This window comes from Watersipora subatra, chromosome 11, assembly GCF_963576615.1.
Source record: "Watersipora subatra chromosome 11, tzWatSuba1.1, whole genome shotgun sequence".
Taxonomy (NCBI): domain Eukaryota; kingdom Metazoa; phylum Bryozoa; class Gymnolaemata; order Cheilostomatida; family Watersiporidae; genus Watersipora; species Watersipora subatra.
In genome coordinates this window covers 41,249,856-41,270,433 of record NC_088718.1, presented here as the reverse complement: position 1 = coordinate 41,270,433, position 20,578 = coordinate 41,249,856, and the positions used below count along the sequence as shown (strand labels likewise).

The 20,578-nt window shown below is 35.6% G+C and overlaps 1 protein-coding gene across 1 annotated transcript; it reads right to left on the bottom strand.

The window, feature by feature from the left end:
- Positions 1–310: 310 nt before the first annotated feature.
- LOC137408337 (tartrate-resistant acid phosphatase type 5-like) lies at positions 311–20,514 on the bottom strand. The gene is made up of 6 exons (XM_068094830.1): positions 20,260–20,514; positions 16,976–17,184; positions 15,981–16,105; positions 8,402–8,596; positions 5,028–5,175; positions 311–943 (listed from the first exon to the last, which is right to left on the bottom strand). Exons 1-6 carry the CDS (start codon positions 20,300–20,302, stop codon positions 698–700), a joined length of 966 nt encoding a protein of 321 aa, XP_067950931.1. The 5' UTR covers positions 20,303–20,514; the 3' UTR covers positions 311–697.
- Between the last annotated feature and the right edge of the window lie 64 nt (positions 20,515–20,578).

Sequence of the window (20,578 nt, the reverse complement as noted above, 5' to 3'; positions counted from 1 at the left end):
GTTATAGAAATTGAGAAAAATGTGAAAACTTTTTTACTGTGAAAACAAGCCGAGGCATATCGATGTTTTAGCTCTAAAGTTCATGATAATAATCTCTCCACGCATTCAGATGGCTCGTTTAAAATTTAATAATGGCTCACGCCAGGTAAGAGCTTTCTAATTAGCGATGACCTCAAATATTCCTTGTAAATATTGTTTCAATGTAAACCTAAACGAGACTGCTGAGTTAACAGCAAAACCGCTCCAATGACTCTAGCCTACAAGGAATATTATTACTATATAATACAATATATAATAATATTATAACAGCAAACACGGAATGTGTATATTCATGCTACATAAACATCCAACTCTGCCACACCAATAGATCTAAATACTCAACGAAATGTTAATGAACTCTATTGATTTCCTGGAGAGAGGTTTATAGCAAAGAGATAAAATCAAAACAGATAAATAGATCAAAAGCCATAGCCAACATCACAACGACAACACATTAAAACATATTATTATTTCGTTGAGCAAAAGGATTAAAAGCGTAACCATACTTATTTGATTTATTAAATTTCAGTTGATAAAAATTTAGCGGTGTAAATTTAAAACTAGAAATGCCTTTTCAAAAAATCTTTTCATCAAAACAAAAACCTTTCATTCGCTACAACTCTGGGTGGAATGTGATGTATTATTTGGAGAGCATAAATTAATTCACATTCCTGGGGAGCAGGACCTTTTGGTAGAGTTCCAAATTTTTTCCAGAAATAACAGTGACAACGAGCTGGCTTTTGCTCATGGTAAACAGACCAAAGGCTCCCACAAGATCAGCATTGTGGAACTTTGAAGAATTGGCAGGAACGCTGTTGGCGTGTTGAACGGATGGGTCGGCAAAGTTAGCTGAGCCAAGAATGAAGTAATTCATAGTTGTACCGAAAGAAGTATCTTCCAGGTGCTGTGAAATGTGATAAATATAGTTAAGCAATTGAGATGGCTCATGTGATGTTTCCTGTCAATTAACTATGGAAGTCAGAATCGTGTTTACCAGCTGCTTGAATCAGACTAATCCGATTGCTATATGTATCATATAAGTTCAGTAAAAATCTGAAAACCATAGAAAAATTCTGAAACCCTGCTAATATTAACCATTTAGAACAATACAAAATCGGTGGTTCATAATTAGTTGGGGTGTTTACTGTCTTTGACCTAATTCTAAATAGCAGCCAATTAAAATTAATCGGACAAGTTCTAATACGAGTACACACATCATCACTACTGCTAAAACTATATTCAAAGTCGAAATCAAACTCAAGTCATTGGGTGAACTGTGTAAACTACAATCTAAAACTGAGTGAGTTCCGACATACTACAGCTTGAACAGCGGCCCTATTATCACATTAGGCGAGTTCCCCTCGGGACGGTATGGGGCTGAAGCGTATCACACAAACTCTCACACATGGTGATTTCACTCAGCATGTGTTCAAATTCTAAATAAACATATCATGAAATCTTAATCCCTTTTTTAGTTCCCTTTTTACAGTCTTGACTTTATATATATACACATATATACACATAAAAGTTTGTACAGTTTGATTCATATAGCCTGCATAAACAATGATGTTACCATGAGAAAAGATGCAAACGAATAAATACATAAGTGTTGGTTATCCAAAATGTTTGAAGTTTGAACCGCAGAAATGTTTTAATAAAAATAGCTCCCACTTAATTCAGAAGAATGAAAAGCCACATTTGGCAGCTGAAGCAACTGGCTTCAGTCTCTAAGAAACATAGAAGTAAGAGGTGATGAGTGAAAGCGCATGACAAAAAGAGAGAACTGTATTTTCATTATCATCAACTAATAAAAGCACTAAAATGGAATGACAGGAAATCCTTTTTCTGTTATTATATATCTTATATCTATATATCTTATATCTAGTGTATATATCCTATATCTATATATCTTATATCTATATATCTTATATCTATATATCTTATATCTATATATCTTATATCTATATATCTTATATCTACATATATATTTTATATCTATATATCTTATATATCTATATATTTTATATCCATATACCTTATATCTAAATATCTTGTCTATATATCTTATGTCTATATATCTTATATCTATATATTTTATATCTATATATCTTATATCTATATATATCATATATCTACCTTATATATTTTATATCTATATATCTTATATCTATCATATATCTACCTTATATATTTTATATCTATATATCTACAATAAAGTATAGGCTAAAAGTCAACATAAAATGCTCGATACCAAAGTAGAGCTTACTATAAATTTGGTAAGAAATTTATTAAAATTTGACTAAGCATAAAAATTACTAAAAGTTTCATATTACACAAAAGGTGTGTGACACTCATCAAATAAAATGCTTAGTGAGGGCTATACATGGTTCAAGGAAATCCCCAACAAGAGCGGACATACATTCATCAGCTTCGACGCCATTGAATTCTACCCTTCGATATCAGAAAAACTACTGCTGTCGGCTCTAGAATTTGCCGCTGGTTACACCACCATAACAGGGAGAGATAAGGCAATAATACTACACACAAAGAAATCAGTTGTGTATAATAAAGGACAGACATGAGGTAAGAACACTTCACAAAATCTATTTGATGTAACTATGGCATGTTTTGTTGGCGCCGAAACACGTGAGCTAGTAGGTGCATACACCTTATACCAAACACCTAATATATACCAGAACAAATTTGGACTAAATAAAGACGATGGTCTGGGAGCTTTAAATGCAACACCACGCCAAGTTGAAAACATCAAAAAAGACCTGTGCGCTATCTTTAGCTTACATGATCTAAAAATAACAATAGAAGCCAACGAAAAATAGTAAATGTCCTAGACATAACGCTAAACCTGGAAAACGGGAAGTACGCACACTACACTAAGCCAAACACCACCATTACCTATGTTCACAAAGATTCTAACCACCCGCTTAACATCATTAAAAATATACCACTGGCAATTAACAAAATACTCAGAAATTTTATCAGATAAAAATGCCTTCAGCAAAGCTGCCCTATTTATCAGAAAGCATTAGCAAAGAGCTAGAATACCAACACAAGCTAGGATACCAACACAAGCTAGAATTCTCCTCACCAAGAGCTCAACAACTAAAGGCAAGAAATAGACAAAGAAAGAGAAACGCAATCTGGTACAACGCCCCTTACAGCAACACCGTACACACTAACATCGGGAAAACTTTTTTCAAATTAATCGATGAAAAATTTTCAACTGACCACAATCTCACAATCAGAAGCTACTATCACTGAACAATCAAGAAACAACTAATCCTGGCTGCATTTGCAGAAATAAGAACACCTGCCCATTACCAGACAATTGCCTAGCAAAGTCAGTGATATACCAGGCAAGTGTAACAACCTCCGATAACAAAAACCTGTAGCCACATATGTAGGGCTAACCGAAAACAGCTTCAAAACAAGATATAAACATCCCAAATCGACATTCAAGGATGTATCTAATCGTCACTCTACCGAGCTAACCAGCTACATATGGGAACTCAAAGAAAGCTGCACCGACTACTACATGACCTGGAAAATTTTATCACACGCCAAGCCTTTCTCTAAAAACAGCGGAAATTGCAAGTTATGTACTTTGGAAAAATATTTCATCATTTACAGACCCGAGAAGGCAACTCTAAAGAAAACGAAGTGAACTAATATCTACATGTAGACATTCTAAGAAACATCTTTTACGAAATAGCATTACATAATAGACCCTATCCATCTAGCTTCTAATACCTGAGCTTTTATTTCATGTATAGCCCTCACTAAGCATTTATCTGATGAGTGTTACACACCTTTTGTGTAATATGAAACTTTTACCGGTAGTAATTTTTCTGCTTATTCAGATTTTAATAGATTTCTGACCAAATTTATTATCTTATATCTTATATATCTTAGATCTATATATCTTATATCTACATATCTTATAGATATATATCTATATATATCTATATATGTTATATCTACATATCTTATATTTATATATCTTATATCTATATATCTTATATCTACATATCTTATATCTATCTTATAGATATATATCTATATATCTTATATCTATATATAAATCTTATATTGATATAGATATATATATATAGATTTTATATCTATATATAGATATAAGATAGATATCTATATATGTTATATCTATATATCTTATATCTAAATATCTTATATATATCTTATAGATATATATATATCTTATATCTATATATAGATCTTATATCTATATATAGATATTATATCTCCAATTTGTAAAAATGCTGTATAAGATTATAGTGGTAACTTCATTGACATTAATAGTCTATACCGAAGTTCAGTAGTAGTTTGTTACTCCTTTATCCTTTGATTGTTTTTTAAGAATATTATGTTGACGTTCTGTCCATTTCTAGTTCTGCATGATATTTTTTACAATTTGAACGTTCTTCTGTCAACCTCTTATACAATTTCAACTGTGATGTATTCTCAGTTATGTTTAGCTTATGATAATTGTAGGTTCCTTCAAACAAACTGCGAGTGATTTGGTTGCTTACCTTTTTGCGACAAAATGGAAATGAACTTGTGCTAGTAAAAGCAATGCATTGTGGGTGGATATTTTTAGATCAAGCAACAATATTGCAAGATTATTTTCCAATAGGATCTAACCTAAGACCTTCATAGTGTTCTTGAAATTTTGGTTAAAGCAAGCTTATCGCAGGAGGTAGCAACTCCTAAAACTTTCAAGTCTTGCCAGAGTTTTCATGTTTACAATTGTCAAAAACACAAAACTCCTGCGATCAGTTAGTTTTATGAGGAATTGCGAGCTAGGCTTATGTGAAACTAATCATCGCCACTAGGAGATCATCGTCACTAGGAGATCATCGTCGCTAGGAGATCATAGCCAGTGTAAATCATCACCTACTAGTGTGAGTCAGTGTGGTCAGCGTTTAATCGTCTAGCATAACTTAAAATCTTACCTGGCTGTTATGATCGTGTCCAGAAATGTAAGCAGTAACATTGTACTTGTGGAGCAAAGGACGTAGCCTCTGAACCAGACACTCGGTAGGCCCATGCTCAGCTATAGAATAGACTGGAAAATGACCTCCGACCAACAAATAATCAGCCCTACAAACAGCAGAGGTGAACAAATAGAGACAGAAAGTTTTGTAAAACGAAAAAAGGCGTTTGAGAATTGCACTATAGTAAGAAGAAAAGTTGATACTGAGAAACAATCCAAGGCCGGTGCGTTAATTTAAATAAACGGATATTAATCACATCATTCCAATGATCATAAGAAAATTTAAATAATTAGATCTCAAAGAATGATTGGCCAATACTGACTGATCCAGAGTTGTGCTGACAGCGTGTGCAGTCAGACATCTACTTATGATTGCTTCAACACAAAATTTCCGACACATGATGTAAAGTCCAAGACTCTGAACTTCCAGTAAATTTTAAAAAATAGCAGGACTAATGAAAAATAAAAATAGAGCCTTTAAATATAATTAAAAAGTATGTAAGTTAAGAACCATCGGAGTAAGTTAGAGTAAGTTACTTATCTACCTAAAAACCCACAATTTTATTCACATGTGCTTGTGAACATGTACTTGTGAACATGTCCTTGTGGACATGTGCTTGTGAACATGTACTTGTGAACATGTACTTGTGAACATGTGCTTGTGAACATGTACTTGTGAACCTGTGCTTGTGAACATGTATTTGTGAACATGTGCTTATGAACACATGATTGTGAACATGTATTTGTGAACATGTGCTTATGAACACGTGCTTGTGAACATGTGCTGGTGAATATGTACTTGTGAACACGTGCTTGTGAATATGTACTTGTGAACATGTACTTGTGAACATGTGCTTGTGAACATGTACTTGTGAACATGTACTTGTGAACATGTGCTTGTGAACATGTATTTGTGAACACATGCTTGTGAACACGTGCTTGTGAACACGTACTTGTGAACATGTATTTGTGAACATGCACTTGTGAACATGTGCTTGTGAACATGTACTTGTGAACATGTACTTGTGAACATGTACTTGTGAACATGTAACTTATGAACACGGACATGTTCACAAAGTACAGAAACAATAAACAACCTTTTTTGACTGACAACTACACACAAAATTTTTGAAACATGGCAGTTTTGTCATCTGGAGCACATGTATGCAGTTCTGCTTCCTGTGGATTTTTTACCATTCTATCAGCTCCGATATTTCTAAAAGTGCTTCATACCATCCTTGTACAGTTTTAAAATGTTGGATACCAAAAGGATCAGAGAAAATGGTGAAAAAAGAAATGCTTTTAGTAGAATTACAGCAAGCATATATAGTAAATATCTTTGGGTCGATCCTTTGGAGAACAGATGAAGACATCCAGTAGCCCTCACAAAGAGGAAAATAAGTGATTTGAAAAAAGAAAACCTTTGTCGAGTGAATGGGACAAAGTAGGATGGGGTGAAAAGTCAAAAATATCAAACATAAAGCCAAAAATAATACAGATATGATAAACTATTTTAAATTTTTGCAGTCCAAATTGACTAGCCCTTCGACTCTATCCAATATCTCTACACACAATTTGTCTTTTAGTTATGCTTTCAGTTACCTGTCTTTAAGGTAAAGAAAAGTTATATTAGAAACCTGTTTTTTATTGATTATTCCTTTATTTGTCTCACTTTTCATATATTCATCTTAGCTTCTAAACACTTTTACATAATAGATTAGCTTTTAAGCTAAGCCTGTGTAATCACCTCAAATATTCATCCTTATGTTTTCAGCCTGTAGAACAAATTAAGTGAGCTGCAGTGTGCTCTTATCAAAATATTTGCTTAACACGTGACAGTTCTGACTAACAAAACAATTCTTAAAATGGATAAACTTTTGTTATGCATGGCTGTACTTCTGTAGCCTAGTGAATAAAGGCATCTGCCACCTAAGCAGGAATTAGGTTCTCGAATCACCAGTAATACAGACAATCTTTGCTATAATAACAGCCGTTTCCATCCGCTTGTCTAAAGGAAGCCGCGGTGTGTGAAAAAAGCATTGCAACACATGACAGTCGAACTTATGACATTCAGCCAGGTAGACTGACACTCTAGCACTGGCACCTATTGACCACTTCTAGTGTTTCAGAGTAGTTGAGCACACTTCAACTCTAAATACCTCATTGTGCAGATGCATGTACATTTAGTTGCTCTCTGCACCTTATCAGCACACCTGGTCATCTCTCACGGTACACTAGACTGCCAGGGTACTAGTACTGTACACTAGACTGCCAGGGTACTAGTACTGTACACTAGACTGCCAGGGTACTAGTACTGTACACTAGACTGCCAGGGTACTAGTACGGTACACTAGACTGCCAGGGTACTAGTACTGTACACTAGACTGCCAGGGTACTAGTACTGTACACTAGACTGCCAGGGTACTAATACTGTACACTAGACTTCCAGGGTACTAGTACTATACACTAGACTGCCAGAGTATGAGTAATCATAAAAGGTCTACGTCGAAGACTTCTAGATTACATGTTTTACTAAGTTATGTTAAAAAACTATTTCTAGCTCTGGTTGAAGTTTTCTATTGTATATATACAGCTCATGATAAGATTAGTATTATTATGATCCATTTAACATTAAATATATATCGGATTTACGACCTCATCACTTATCCAAGGAAGTTCGACACAAAAAATGACAAGCTCTGTAAGAATTCTCTTGGTTTCACCAAGTTATTGAGTCAATTATAGCTGTCTGAAGCAATATGGGATAATCATTGCTGAGAAGATAAATGAGCAAACAAACAAGATGCGTTACAACCAGCCTATTTTTGACCCGTTTTTCACAAGATATGATTTTTAACTGAATTAGGGTGTTCCTTTTTCATTTGTACCATAAAAATGTAAATTATGAGCTAAACAGCGAATGAATATGTTTTTGCCTTCGGAAAATTTGGCATCTGAGGGAAATAATAAATATGTAATTGTAACATTACAGTTTATATGGATGGAAGAGACCAAACACAAGCTAGCGTACTCCTATGTGCATATAAACAAATAAAATTACACACATAGACACACATACAGTGTATGTGTGTAGACTTGTACGCATTTACACTGACACTTGTATACAGATCTATACAAATCCTGACCACGCATACGCGCACACACAAACACACTCACAAGTTTACATCAAAACTTGTACTCAGAGACATTCACACTGACACATGTGGCCATAGACATTCACACAGAGACATGTGACCATAGACATACACACAAACACATGTGACCATAGACATACACACAGACACGTGTGACCATTGACATACATGTACATACTTGCTGCTAGCCAATGTCTCCTCTATCCACTCCCACTGCTGCTCTGAGGCCTGCTTGTCGAGGAGCTTCAGTAGCTCATCTTTGAAGTCACTCTCAGTCTGACCACAGAGCATAATAGTGTCTAGGAGAACAAGCTGAAGAGTCGTCCCATCCTGAGATGTCATCATTTTTGTATAGTAATAATCGGGGAAGTTCCTGCAAGTTTCATGCAAAGATGATAAGAGTTAGTCAACAACGGGAGAGTTTAGAGGGAGAGTTGATATGTTAGCATTTCATATGGCAGCATTTCATATGGCAGCATTTCATATGGCAGCATTTCATATGGCAGCCTAATAAAATCTCAATTTTTTCACTCAGAACCTCAAATGAGGTAGGAGCATGAGAACATGCTTTCCTGTTGCTATTATATTTATTTTATAATTATATTACTATATATATTGTTAATTGTATTATTATATTGTGTATTATATACATTATTGAATTATTATTAATTATTACATTATTATTACAATGTAATTGTATTCTTGCATTTATCCATTTTCCTGTTTATACTTTCTCCATTTCATTTACAACTAAATTATCGTAACCACTAAAACAGATTCTGTAGCACCTAACATTTCATGTTTCAAATGTTAGGTGCTACAATGTAGGGCAATAGCAATTAGGTGCTATAATGTAGGGCAATAGCAATTAGGTGCCACAATGTAGGGCAATAGCAATTAGGTGCTACAATGTAGGGCAATAGCAATTAGGTGCTACAATGTAGGGCAATAGCAATTAGGTGCTACAATGTAGGGCAATAGCAGTTAGGGGCTACAATGTAGGGCAATAGCAATTAGGTGCTATAATGTAGGGCAATAGCAATTAGGTGCTACAATGTAGGGCAATAGCAATTAGGTGCTACAATGTAGGGCAATAGCAATTAGGTGCTACAATGTAGGGCAATAGCAATTAGGTGCTATAATGTAGGGCAATAGCAATTAGGTGCTACAATGTAGGGCAATAGCAATTAGGTGCTACAATGTAGGGCAATAGCAATTAGGTGCTACAATGTAGGGCAATAGCTATTAGGTGCTACAATGCAGGGCAATAGCAATTAGGTGCTACAATGTAGGGCAATAGCAATTAGGTGCTACAATGTAGGGCAATAGCAATTAGGTGCTACAATGTAGGGCAATAGCAATTAGGTGCTACAATGTAGGGCAATAGCAATTAGGTGCTACAATGTAGGGCAATAGCAATTAGGTGCTACAATGTAAGGCAATAGCAGTTAGGGGCTACAATGTAAGGCAATAGCAATTAGGTGCTACAATGTAGGGCAATAGCAATTAGGTGCTACAATGTAGGGCAATAGCAAATAGGTGCTACAATGTAGGGCAATAGCAATTAGGTGCTACAATGTAGGGCAATAGCAATTAGGTGCTACAATGTAGGGCAATAGCAATTAGGTGCTACAATGTAGGGCAATAGCAATTAGGTGCTACAATGTAGGGCAATAGCAATTAGGTGCTACAATGTAGGGCAATAGCAATTAGGTGCTACAATGTAGGGCAATAGCAATTAGGTGCTACAATGTAAGGCAATAGCAGTTAGGGGCTACAATGTAGAGCAATAGCAATTAGGTGCTACAATGTAGGGCAATAGCAATTAGGTGCTACAATGTAGAGCAATAGCAATTAGGTGCTACAATGTAGGGCAATAGCAATTAGGTGCTACAATGTAAGGCAATAGCAATTAGGTGCTACAATGTAGAGCAATAGCAATTAGGTGCTACAATGTAGGGCAATAGCAATTAGGTGCTACAATGTAGGGCAATAGCAATTAGGTGCTACAATGTAGGGCAATAGCAATTAGGTGCTACAATGTAAGGCAATAGCAATTAGGTGCTACAATGTAGAGCAATAGCAATTAGGTGCTATAATGTAAGGCAATAGCAATTAGGTGCTACAATGTAGGGCAATAGCAATTAGGTGCTATAATGTAGGGCAATAGCAATTAGGTGCTACAATGTAGGGCAATAGCAATTAGGTGCTACAATGTAGGGCAATAGCAATTAGGTGCTACAATGTAAGGCAATAGCAATTAGGTGCTACAATGTAGAGCAATAGCAATTAGGTGCTATAATGTAAGGCAATAGCAATTAGGTGCTACAATGTAGGGCAATAGCAATTAGGTGCTATAATGTAGGGCAATAGCAATTAGGGGCTACAATGTAAGGCAATAGCAATTAGGTGCTACAATGTAAGGCAATAGCAATTAGGTGCTACAATGTAGGGCAATAGCAATTAGGTGCTATAATGTAGGGCGATAGCAATTAGGGGCTACAATGTAGGGCAATAGCAATTAGGTGCTACAATGTAGAGCAATAGCAATTAGGTGCTACAATGTAGGGCAATAGCAATTAGGTGCTACAATGTAGAGCAATAGCAATTAGGTGCTACAATGTAGGGCAATAGCAATTAGGTGCTACAATGTAGGGCAATAGCAATTAGGTGCTACAATGTAAGGCAATAGCAATTAGGTGCTACAATGTAGGGCAATAGCAATTAGGTGCTACAATGTAGGGCAATAGCAATTAGGTGCTACAATGTAGGGCAATAGCAATTAGGTGCTACAATGTAGGGCAATAGCAATTAGGTGCTACAATGTAAGGCAATAGCAATTAGGTGCTACAATGTAGGGCAATAGCAGTTAGGGGCTACAATGTAAGGCAATAGCAATTAGGTGCTACAATGTAGGGCAATAGCAATTAGGTGCTATAATGTAGGGAAATAGCAATTAGGTGCTACAATGTAGGGCAATAGCAATTAGGTGCTATAATGTAGGGCAATAGCAATTAGGTGCTACAATGTAAGGCAATAGCAATTAGGTGCTACAATGTAGGGCAATAGCAATTAGGTGCTATAATGTAGGGCAATAGCAATTAGGTGCTACAATGTAAGGCAATAGCAATTAGGTGCTACAATGTAGGGCAATAGCAATTAGGTGCTACAATGTAGAGCAATAGCAATTAGGTGCTACAATGTAAGGCAATAGCAATTAGGTGCTACAATGTAGGGCAATAGCAATTAGGTGCTACAATGTAGGGCAATAGCAATTAGGTGCTACAATGTAGAGCAATAGCAATTAGGTGCTACAATGTAAGGCAATAGCAATTAGGTGCTACAATGTAGGGCAATAGCAATTAGGTGCTATAATGTAGGGCAATAGCAATTAGGTGCTACAATGTAGGGCAATAGCAATTAGGTGCTACAATGTAGGGCAATAGCAGTTAGGTGCTACAATGTAGGGCAATAGCAATTAGGTGCTACAATGTAGGGCAATAGCAATTAGGTGCTATAATGTAGGGCAATAGCAATTAGGTGCTACAATGTAGGGCAATAGCAATTAGGTGCTACAATGTAGGGCAATAGCAATTAGGTGCTACAATGTAGGGCAATAGCAATTAGGTGCTACAATGTAGGGCAATAGCAATTAGGTGCTACAATGTAGGGCAATAGCAATTAGGTGCTACAATGTAGGGCAATAGCAATTAGGTGCTACAATGTAGGGCAATAGCAATTAGGTGCTACAATGTAGGGCAATAGCAATTAGGTGCTACAATGTAGGGCAATAGCAATTAGGTGCTACAATGTAGGGCAATAGCAATTAGGTGCTACAATGTAGGGCAATAGCAATTAGGTGCTACAATGTAGGGCAATAGCAATTAGGTGCTACAATGTAGGGCAATAGCAATTAGGTGCTACAATGTAGGGCAATAGCAATTAGGTGCTACAATGTAGGGCAATAGCAATTAGGTGCTACAATGTAGGGCAATAGCAATTAGGTGCTACAATGTAAGGCAATAGCAATTAGGTGCTACAATGTAGGGCAATAGCAATTAGGTGCTACAATGTAGAGCAATAGCAATTAGGTGCTACAATGTAGGGCAATAGCAACACCCTATTGCCCTGCAGTCTAACTACATTGGGAATAGAGACCACAGTCCTTCCGTACAAATGTTAAGCTAGATGACGAGTGAGAACTCCTACATCAAGCTCGTTCACCACTAACTCATATCAACGAGATAATAAAGAGGGACCTTTAGATAAGGTTTGTAAACAAGTGAAAGTCCATAGCTCGGCCCTCAAAGCTTCAACATCCCATTTCAGAGATAAGTGATAACTTCTGCATCTCTATATATGATTGAATATAGAGAGTATAATATATATTATACTAGTGTTCAACTAGTATAATATATATACTAGCTGAATGGCCAACGTTACTAGGGCAATAAAAAGTCTTTGCGCAGACAACTTATTTTTATTTTACATATGCGACAGTTACCATTCTAACTTTTAAACTTCATAGCATAAGAAAAGTGCTTTTGAGAGGTTCAAATAAGTCAGGAGAAAAATAAACCATGAGTACATGGGAGTGTGTGTATAAAGAAGGTTACTGTTGCAGCAGAAGGTCGCTGTATTCAAAGTTTTGATGGACGATACTGGCACCTCTCAATACTGGTACAAATGTAAAAATGAGTTATCGAACTGTCTTTGTCTGACCAAACAGAGAGCGAATGTAGAGGCACTCCCTACTCCAGATAATACATTTGTTCACGTGAAAAGCATTTAGCTTTTACAGATTTACTGAAACCAAAAATAGGACTGTAACAGCACATTTGAAATTGAAATGGCACATTTGAAAATTACATATTAAAAATAGGTGATGGGTAATGGTGAGGAAAATGAGCTTTCAGAAAGATTTCTGAAAAGTGGCAATAGTAAAGAGTAATATTAATAATAATAATAAGAAGTGCATATTTAGCGTATGCAATCGCGATAAGGATATACCTGCATCTAAGAGCCTTAGTAATAATAAGAACAGCTTAGCCTTGTGGTTATGGGCGCTTGTTTGTGGACTTGGGAGTTAAATTTCACGAGTTGAAATCCTATGCAAATTGGTATTTCAATTGCTAGACTTTAATCTCTATAACTGGACACAGGGACAAAGACGAGAAGACAAACAAACAGTGAGATTTATAATGATAGATTGACAGCCATTCTGACTCAAGTGTGATCTAGGTCATCTATTAAACTATTCATCAAAAAACAACACTGAATGCCTCTAAACGCGACTCTCAACGCCTGAACATAAGAATAGAACTTGATGTGAGTTTAAACTAGAATTAATGATTAAAGGAAGCATTAGTTCATTGACTGAGAACTTTTATAAACGCAAAGGCATGTGGCTGAATTTTTATGAAAGGAAATCATATGACTGTAACTTTTATAAAAGGAAAGGCATGTGACCATGAACTTTTATAAAAGGAAAAGCGAGCGACCGTGAACCTTTATAAAGAGAAAGGCGTGTGACTATGAACTTTTATAAAAGGAAAGGCATGTGCAGTGTAAACATCCTCCACATACAGTTTTATCTCTTGTAGGACTATTGCATGTTGTTGTTGCCATCTAGGTCAGGCTGTGGCTATCAGGCCACTCTATTAGACATAGCCTGATATACAGTTTATATGAATAGATGAAAATGAGGGGTGATAGAAGCGCATGTTTATTAAGATGTTAGAATGAGGAATTTGGCAGCATAGATTCTATCGATGTAAAATTTCGATCTCAGGCTTAAGACTGAATCTTTTAAATTATACAAAAAATAATTTTCTATAATTTTTATTTCATTATATATTTATTATATAATATAAAATGTATTATATAAATTTGATTATATTATATAATTTTTTATGATATATTTTTATTAAAAAAAGTTACATAATAATAAAGATAACATATATAATACTCTTGATATTGAATCTCCTCCAAGATGTGGTTTCCTATCCACTCGTAAGCTGCTGTGTATACAATGCTGCTAATGCTGGTTATGGGTAGTGGACTCATCTTTCTATTGGTAATACCAGCTGACACGGCCGAAAGATTACTGCATAAAGGACGTTGATCAAACTTACTTAATAGTCCGTCTGTACCGACAGACTATTGTCAATTTTGATGACCAAAATGTGGTGAACTGCTGTAGAAGATAGCATAAGAAGTTGCTTGCTCTATTTAAAAAAACAGTTAAATAAATGAAAAGAGAAATATTAATTACTTGGTTAATTAATGTACAATTGTTCTTCCCATATAGGCTTGTTTATGCGACATTTGCTAATAAATTATTTTCCTTGTGCATAATTCTAACGTCTGGACTTGCAAGTGCAATATCCGTGCAATATATGCAGCGTATAAAGTTGCAAATAAGTGCAATATATTCGTGCATATAAGTGCAATATTTGCAACTGAAGTAATGCAACGGCGTAAACATAATTAATTACAGCTTTTAGTGATCTTATCTAGCCAATAGGATGCAGCCTGGCTTAAAATGCGAGACTATTCATACAAGTAATAGTGTACATATACATTGTACTAAAAAAAATTGTTAAATCTTACTCGCCTATGTTGTTTAATAAAAATACATTTCACAACATAAACAGAAACGAGCTCAGTGTATTGACCTCACAATCGCACACGCTAAACATGCCTTTGTATTATTAATTATTACTATACTACCTTTTGCATGTGCTATTTTTTAGAAATTCTTTTAAAAGCAACTTCTTTTCACCACTAGCTATTTTTTAATTTGTAATTATCAAATGCGCCGGTACATTCACATCTCCGGTTTTGGTAAATCTGTAAAAGCTAAATACTTTTCCCGTGAACAAATGTATTCTCTGGAGTAGGAATTGCCTCTACATTCTCTCCCCATTCGTCAGACAATGTATCAGACAAAGACAGTCTGACATCTCATTTTATGTGCCGCTATCAAGAGGTACCAGTATCATCCATCAAAACTTTGAATACAACAAACTTTTGCTGCAACAGTAAAACTTTTTGTACACCCACTTCCAAATACTCACTGTTTATTTTTTCTCTTAATTTGTTTGAAGTGCACAAGAGCACTTTCCTCATGATTAGAAGTTTAAAAGTTGTAAAGGTAAATGCTGTATATATTAAGTAAAAATAAATTCTTTGTTCAAAGCCTTTTTTATTATCCAGGCAAAGTCGAGCATTCATCTTGTCTTCACTATAATTAGAGCCGTGTCTATCTGAAGGTTAAAGGTTGTGATAAAAGAATGCTTCTCACAGGATTTCAACCCATGACATTCAACTTAGCAGCCCTACAGTGTAACAACAACAGAGTGTAGGGCAATAGCAACACTCTACGCTCTACCACTTTCCGGCTTATCAAAATAACTCTGCAGATACTTTGTCTCAACGCTTATCACCACACCTGATGTTCTTTCACAGTACCCTGGATTGCCAGGGTACTGGTATAATAAAATACTACTACCCTAGCAGTGTCACAAGCCATGAGAGATAGTCTAGGGTAATCAACATCCATAAAATGATTTGGAGATGCTAGCGAGCCGTCGATTGGCCAATTGTTAGAGTATTGATCTACCGTGTGAAAGTTGTGAGTTCAAATCTCACATGACGCGATTCTTTTCCACCCCTCAACCGTGGCTTCAGATAGACAAACACTGCTCTTTTGTAGTAAAGATTATAAAAGTCGATATGAAGAGACAACAACATACCATCTTTTAGACTTAGCTGTGTATGCTATCTGCGCGGATACATTTCCATTCCAATCGTGATTTCCTGCTACAAAGTACCATGGCGTCTGTAGATTTTCTCCCGTAAAGACTCGCTCAAACGTTTCCTGCAAGCCAATAGTTAGCTTACCATCAGAATAGTTTAAGAGTCTCATCTAAGTTTAACTTGTAATGAAAAAACCAGAAGCATGTGTCACCTCATTTATTCAAAAATAGAAATATGGCTTTTGAGATGCATGCCATATTCGTAGCATGACAGTGTCATTCATGAAGATAGAGTTTGCAGCTTTGAGAGCATATACTTTCAAATACTTTAACATGATATGCTAGTTTTTTTTATTTCTAGGTAGCTGCATAGAAGTTTCAAAACGCAAAGCATGTTAAAGATGCAAACTGTGTACACAGTGAGAGAAAAGCAGTTATAAGTTAGGCCAGCAATGGTAGCTGACTGGTGAAATTGCCTACATTCTTGTTGAAGGGATGGGCCTTTGTATCTTGTAAGTGGTACAGAGATATGGCTATCGTCTGAGCTAAACCGTGTTAATATATTTGGCTTACTGATTCTCTTAAACCCATCTGCGTCATCTTTAGGCTTTGGAAGCTTCCAACATATCAATTTTATGTTAGTTTCTTGTAGTTTTATCATAAAATATATGTTACTAACTCTAACTAACAAATGAATATTTTTTATGTTGGTCATAACCTTAATGTTAGATGAGAAGTGAACAAGGCTAAGGTACTTTGATTCAGAATTCCAACAAAGAGTCAAAAAAGCTTATTTGAAACATTTTTGGTGCTATTCTGTGATTTTAAAAACTATCAAATTTTACTTTAAAAAATATCTTCTATTTTAATCTTTTCATCAGATATTTATAATAATTAAATAAGCCTGGAGACTTACTAGCTACAACAGTAGAGTGAGTGTTTTTACTGTCAACTGCAAAGAAGAGCTGTGCAGCATACAAATCGACAATTACCTGAAAGCGTTTGTCATCCACATTAGCAACACCAGAAAAGTAGAAATTGTCTCCAAGCGCAACTTGAAACTGTGTCTTTCTTTCACCCGCAATTATATTCATTCCTGTAGCCACATTTTTTTCAATGGCTGTACGGTAAGGGGATATAGGCAGGCCTCCCCAGTCGCCCAGGACAAGAAAATTGTAGCCAGTTTCACCATTACAAAGGACTGCAATAAACAAGCTATGTTTGCAACTAGCTTGAACATAGAGCAGATAATTAGTTATTATGTTATCTTGCCTTTAATTATTCTTAATACCTAAAAAGATTTTAATTCACACATTTTGATGCAGTTGTATCATTTCTTTTTATATAGAACATATTGTGTAGTTTGTGTATAACGAGAGTATCAAGTGAGGGGTGAGACCAGCAGATTAGGACTAAACAAATCCTTCGCCCTTCTACAAGTATAATGCAATAGAATGATTTTACCTACTAGGACTACTAGTTTGTCTGTAATGATTGTTTTCTTGGATGCATATAGATATTTTAGATTGATTTAACAGAAGGACCACTTGGTTGTATGTAACTGTTATTTTCTTAATAATAAACAAATGTTGAAGTAGCCTCTGTTCATAGCAAAAAAAATCTGTCCCGTGAGCAAAAACCAGTCCCTTTGTAAAGCCCCAATCAAGATATGAAACTAACGTACTCGTTTAGACAGCTTCTCTATTCCACACCTTTTATACTATCGTTTCCGCAATTTCAGCCATTCAAGAAGTAATGATAATAATCACTAAATAATTGAACAACATATAAGTTTAAGTGAATCATAGTGTTTGCACGTACTTTGATGACAATAACAAGTAGAATAAAATAAATTCAGTTAAGAGAGCAGGTTCAAAAACTGAGAGCATATTGAAAGCCAGGTTGCGATGTCTTGAAAAGGAAGTATGTAATGTTTTCAGAAGATACAATACAACCAAAGATAGATCAGTATACCCTAGGACACTTATGTATTCACGGCATCTAACTTTCACGTTTTCGCGGCAACAGCCTCTCGCGAAAATTTCATGAGCGAAACTAAACTATCATAACGAACGAGCGAAAACGCGAAAATAAATGGATTTCTTCATTGATATTCACAATAAAATCGTCATATTAGAAATGCAGGCAATTTTCGTGTGTGGTTGGCTCATTGGGCAAGTTTTGCTAAACTCATTATAGCTAATACACCGACTGAGGAGCTTGGCAAAACAAATTAAGATAATAAGTTTTTTTTTGGAAAAGCCTAGACAAATGAAGAAGATGATGATATTAGTTTAGTCATTGAATTTGTAACTGATGAGGATGACAGTCTGGTAGGGAAAGTCATAAAATTGAATAATAATTACTGTGGTGATGAATTTTATTACCAACCAAAAGCAATAACAACCCGGGGCCATGGCCACCGCGTGCTATAAATACTTGAATTCTAATATTGGTACAACATCAGTCACTGCGGCAAGGACCTTGACGTCATTGATAGTCCAGGAGACAAACTGCAGCAAGCAATCAAATTGCATTATTGATCTCGTCTACACATTTCTACCTGCGGTTCACAAATACAAACTACCGTACTTTTCGGACGATTAGCCGCTACTTTTTTCTGATGATTTGAGCCATGCGGCTTATAGGTAGGCCTACAAGGGTGCGGCTAATCACTGTGGCTTTTTCTTTCACAGCTAGGGCGCACTAACGGGAATCTCCAATTAGTGCACTTCTAGCTGTGAAAGAAAATACGAAACAATGCCTCACGGTACTGTCCTGTTAGGCACTAAGTTAACAAGCGTCGGATAATACGAAACTGTGCCGTTCTGCACTGTTCCGTTTTAAATGGCAAAGTTGCTGCCACATTAAAAAGCACAGTCCTTAGTTCTGCGGCCTATAGTAAGGTGCGGCTTATGTATTGTTTTATTATCGTTTTTGAAAAATAAAGCACATGCAGCTTATATAGAGGTGCGGTTTATAGTTCAAACAGTACGGTAGTCCCAAATTAAAAAAATATTTCGTACCAGTGAACTGGACCTGAGGAATCTAATATTTGTTCCACTGCATTTATTTTCACATCACTATATTTTCGCACTCATAAGAGCTGCGAAATTAAGTTCCAGCGAAATTTTACTCTGTATGCTACTCACGAAACTAAATACTAGCGAAATATAAGTGTCCTAGGGTATGAAACTTTTGAGGTTGAAAAAGCTTTTAGAGGTGAATCATTTAAATGTAGCATTTTCATTTGAAGCATTTATATGCGAAGCTAAATGTGACTAGATTGAAAGACGTTATGCTATTAGTTGTTGAATTTGATCTCCATTAATTAGGTAACTTATCCCAAAGAAAAAATAAATAATTTGTAGCGGTTCATCGCAGTAAAAGGGCTGGTCAATAAATTAAGAGTCATGACCTTCCCATGCTTTCACTACTTTTTTAATAAACATTATCAGAAATACATCAACTTTTTATTTACTAGTCTATGCAGTTTGAAAAAAGATAAAAATTGAACATCTCATGCGAAAGCACAATACTCTTAAAACTTCGCAAGGACTTTTTATACTTATGTTTTTACTGTTGAAACTTTGGATTTTGCTATCACTCATGCGATAATGTTACTGTAATTCAATAGATACCAGATATATATTGACCATCTCAATCATATAGCAAATATATGTATTTTTTGTGAACTTCTTAGCTTTACTTACTGGGACTAGTAGTGTAACTCATGCAGATCATAGAAACAAGAACAAACATCTAAACTCTTCATAAACACGCAAATATTATTCAATGTCATTACAAGAGTAGCTTGAAACAACAATACCCAACAACGCAATACGCATTTAGAAGATTCAACACTTCGATAAGTTGAAGTTTATCATACAAGACAAATAAAAATACATACCACAATAGCTTCCTACCACGGACAGTGCGGGAGCTCAAAGGAACGAGCCAACATATAACAGGTTAACTCTACCTGTACTGACACCAAACAAACATTAATATTGTATTAACTACTCAGAAAACTGAATTAAAATAAGCAAAACCTAATTTATCATATGAGGCATACCCCTTACACCCCTAGGTGGTCCAGTATGATGTATTCTACGAGGTAACGAGGTACATTTTTATCTATTTCTGTCATTGTAAGTTCTTTTTTCTAGATGAATGTACCAGTTCATTAACTTTAGCCCGACTATGGATACTAATAACTAAATTCTTCCTTTATCCAAAATACAAAGTATCATACGATGTATCCCAAATACATCACCTGTACACAATAACAACATCAAAGCTTGTCGAATTGAAGGCATATTTAAAACATTTAGTGCAGTCCTTAGGGTTGCTCTGATTTCGTCACAGGGTTTAATATAATTTCTGTCTTTTATTAACCTCTCCTATTTAGTTAAAAGTTTCGTATGTTTAGGAAGGTACTACTCGATTGCTCTTGTAGACCAGGCGTCTAGCTCACAAAAGTACAATTTACTGTTTACATGAATTTTAATGCCAAGACCAACATCGACGTTGTCAGAGTTCCAGTTTTAAAATATCACGTGATTGGCCGTTCGCCCTAGGTTTTCGTAGTCATC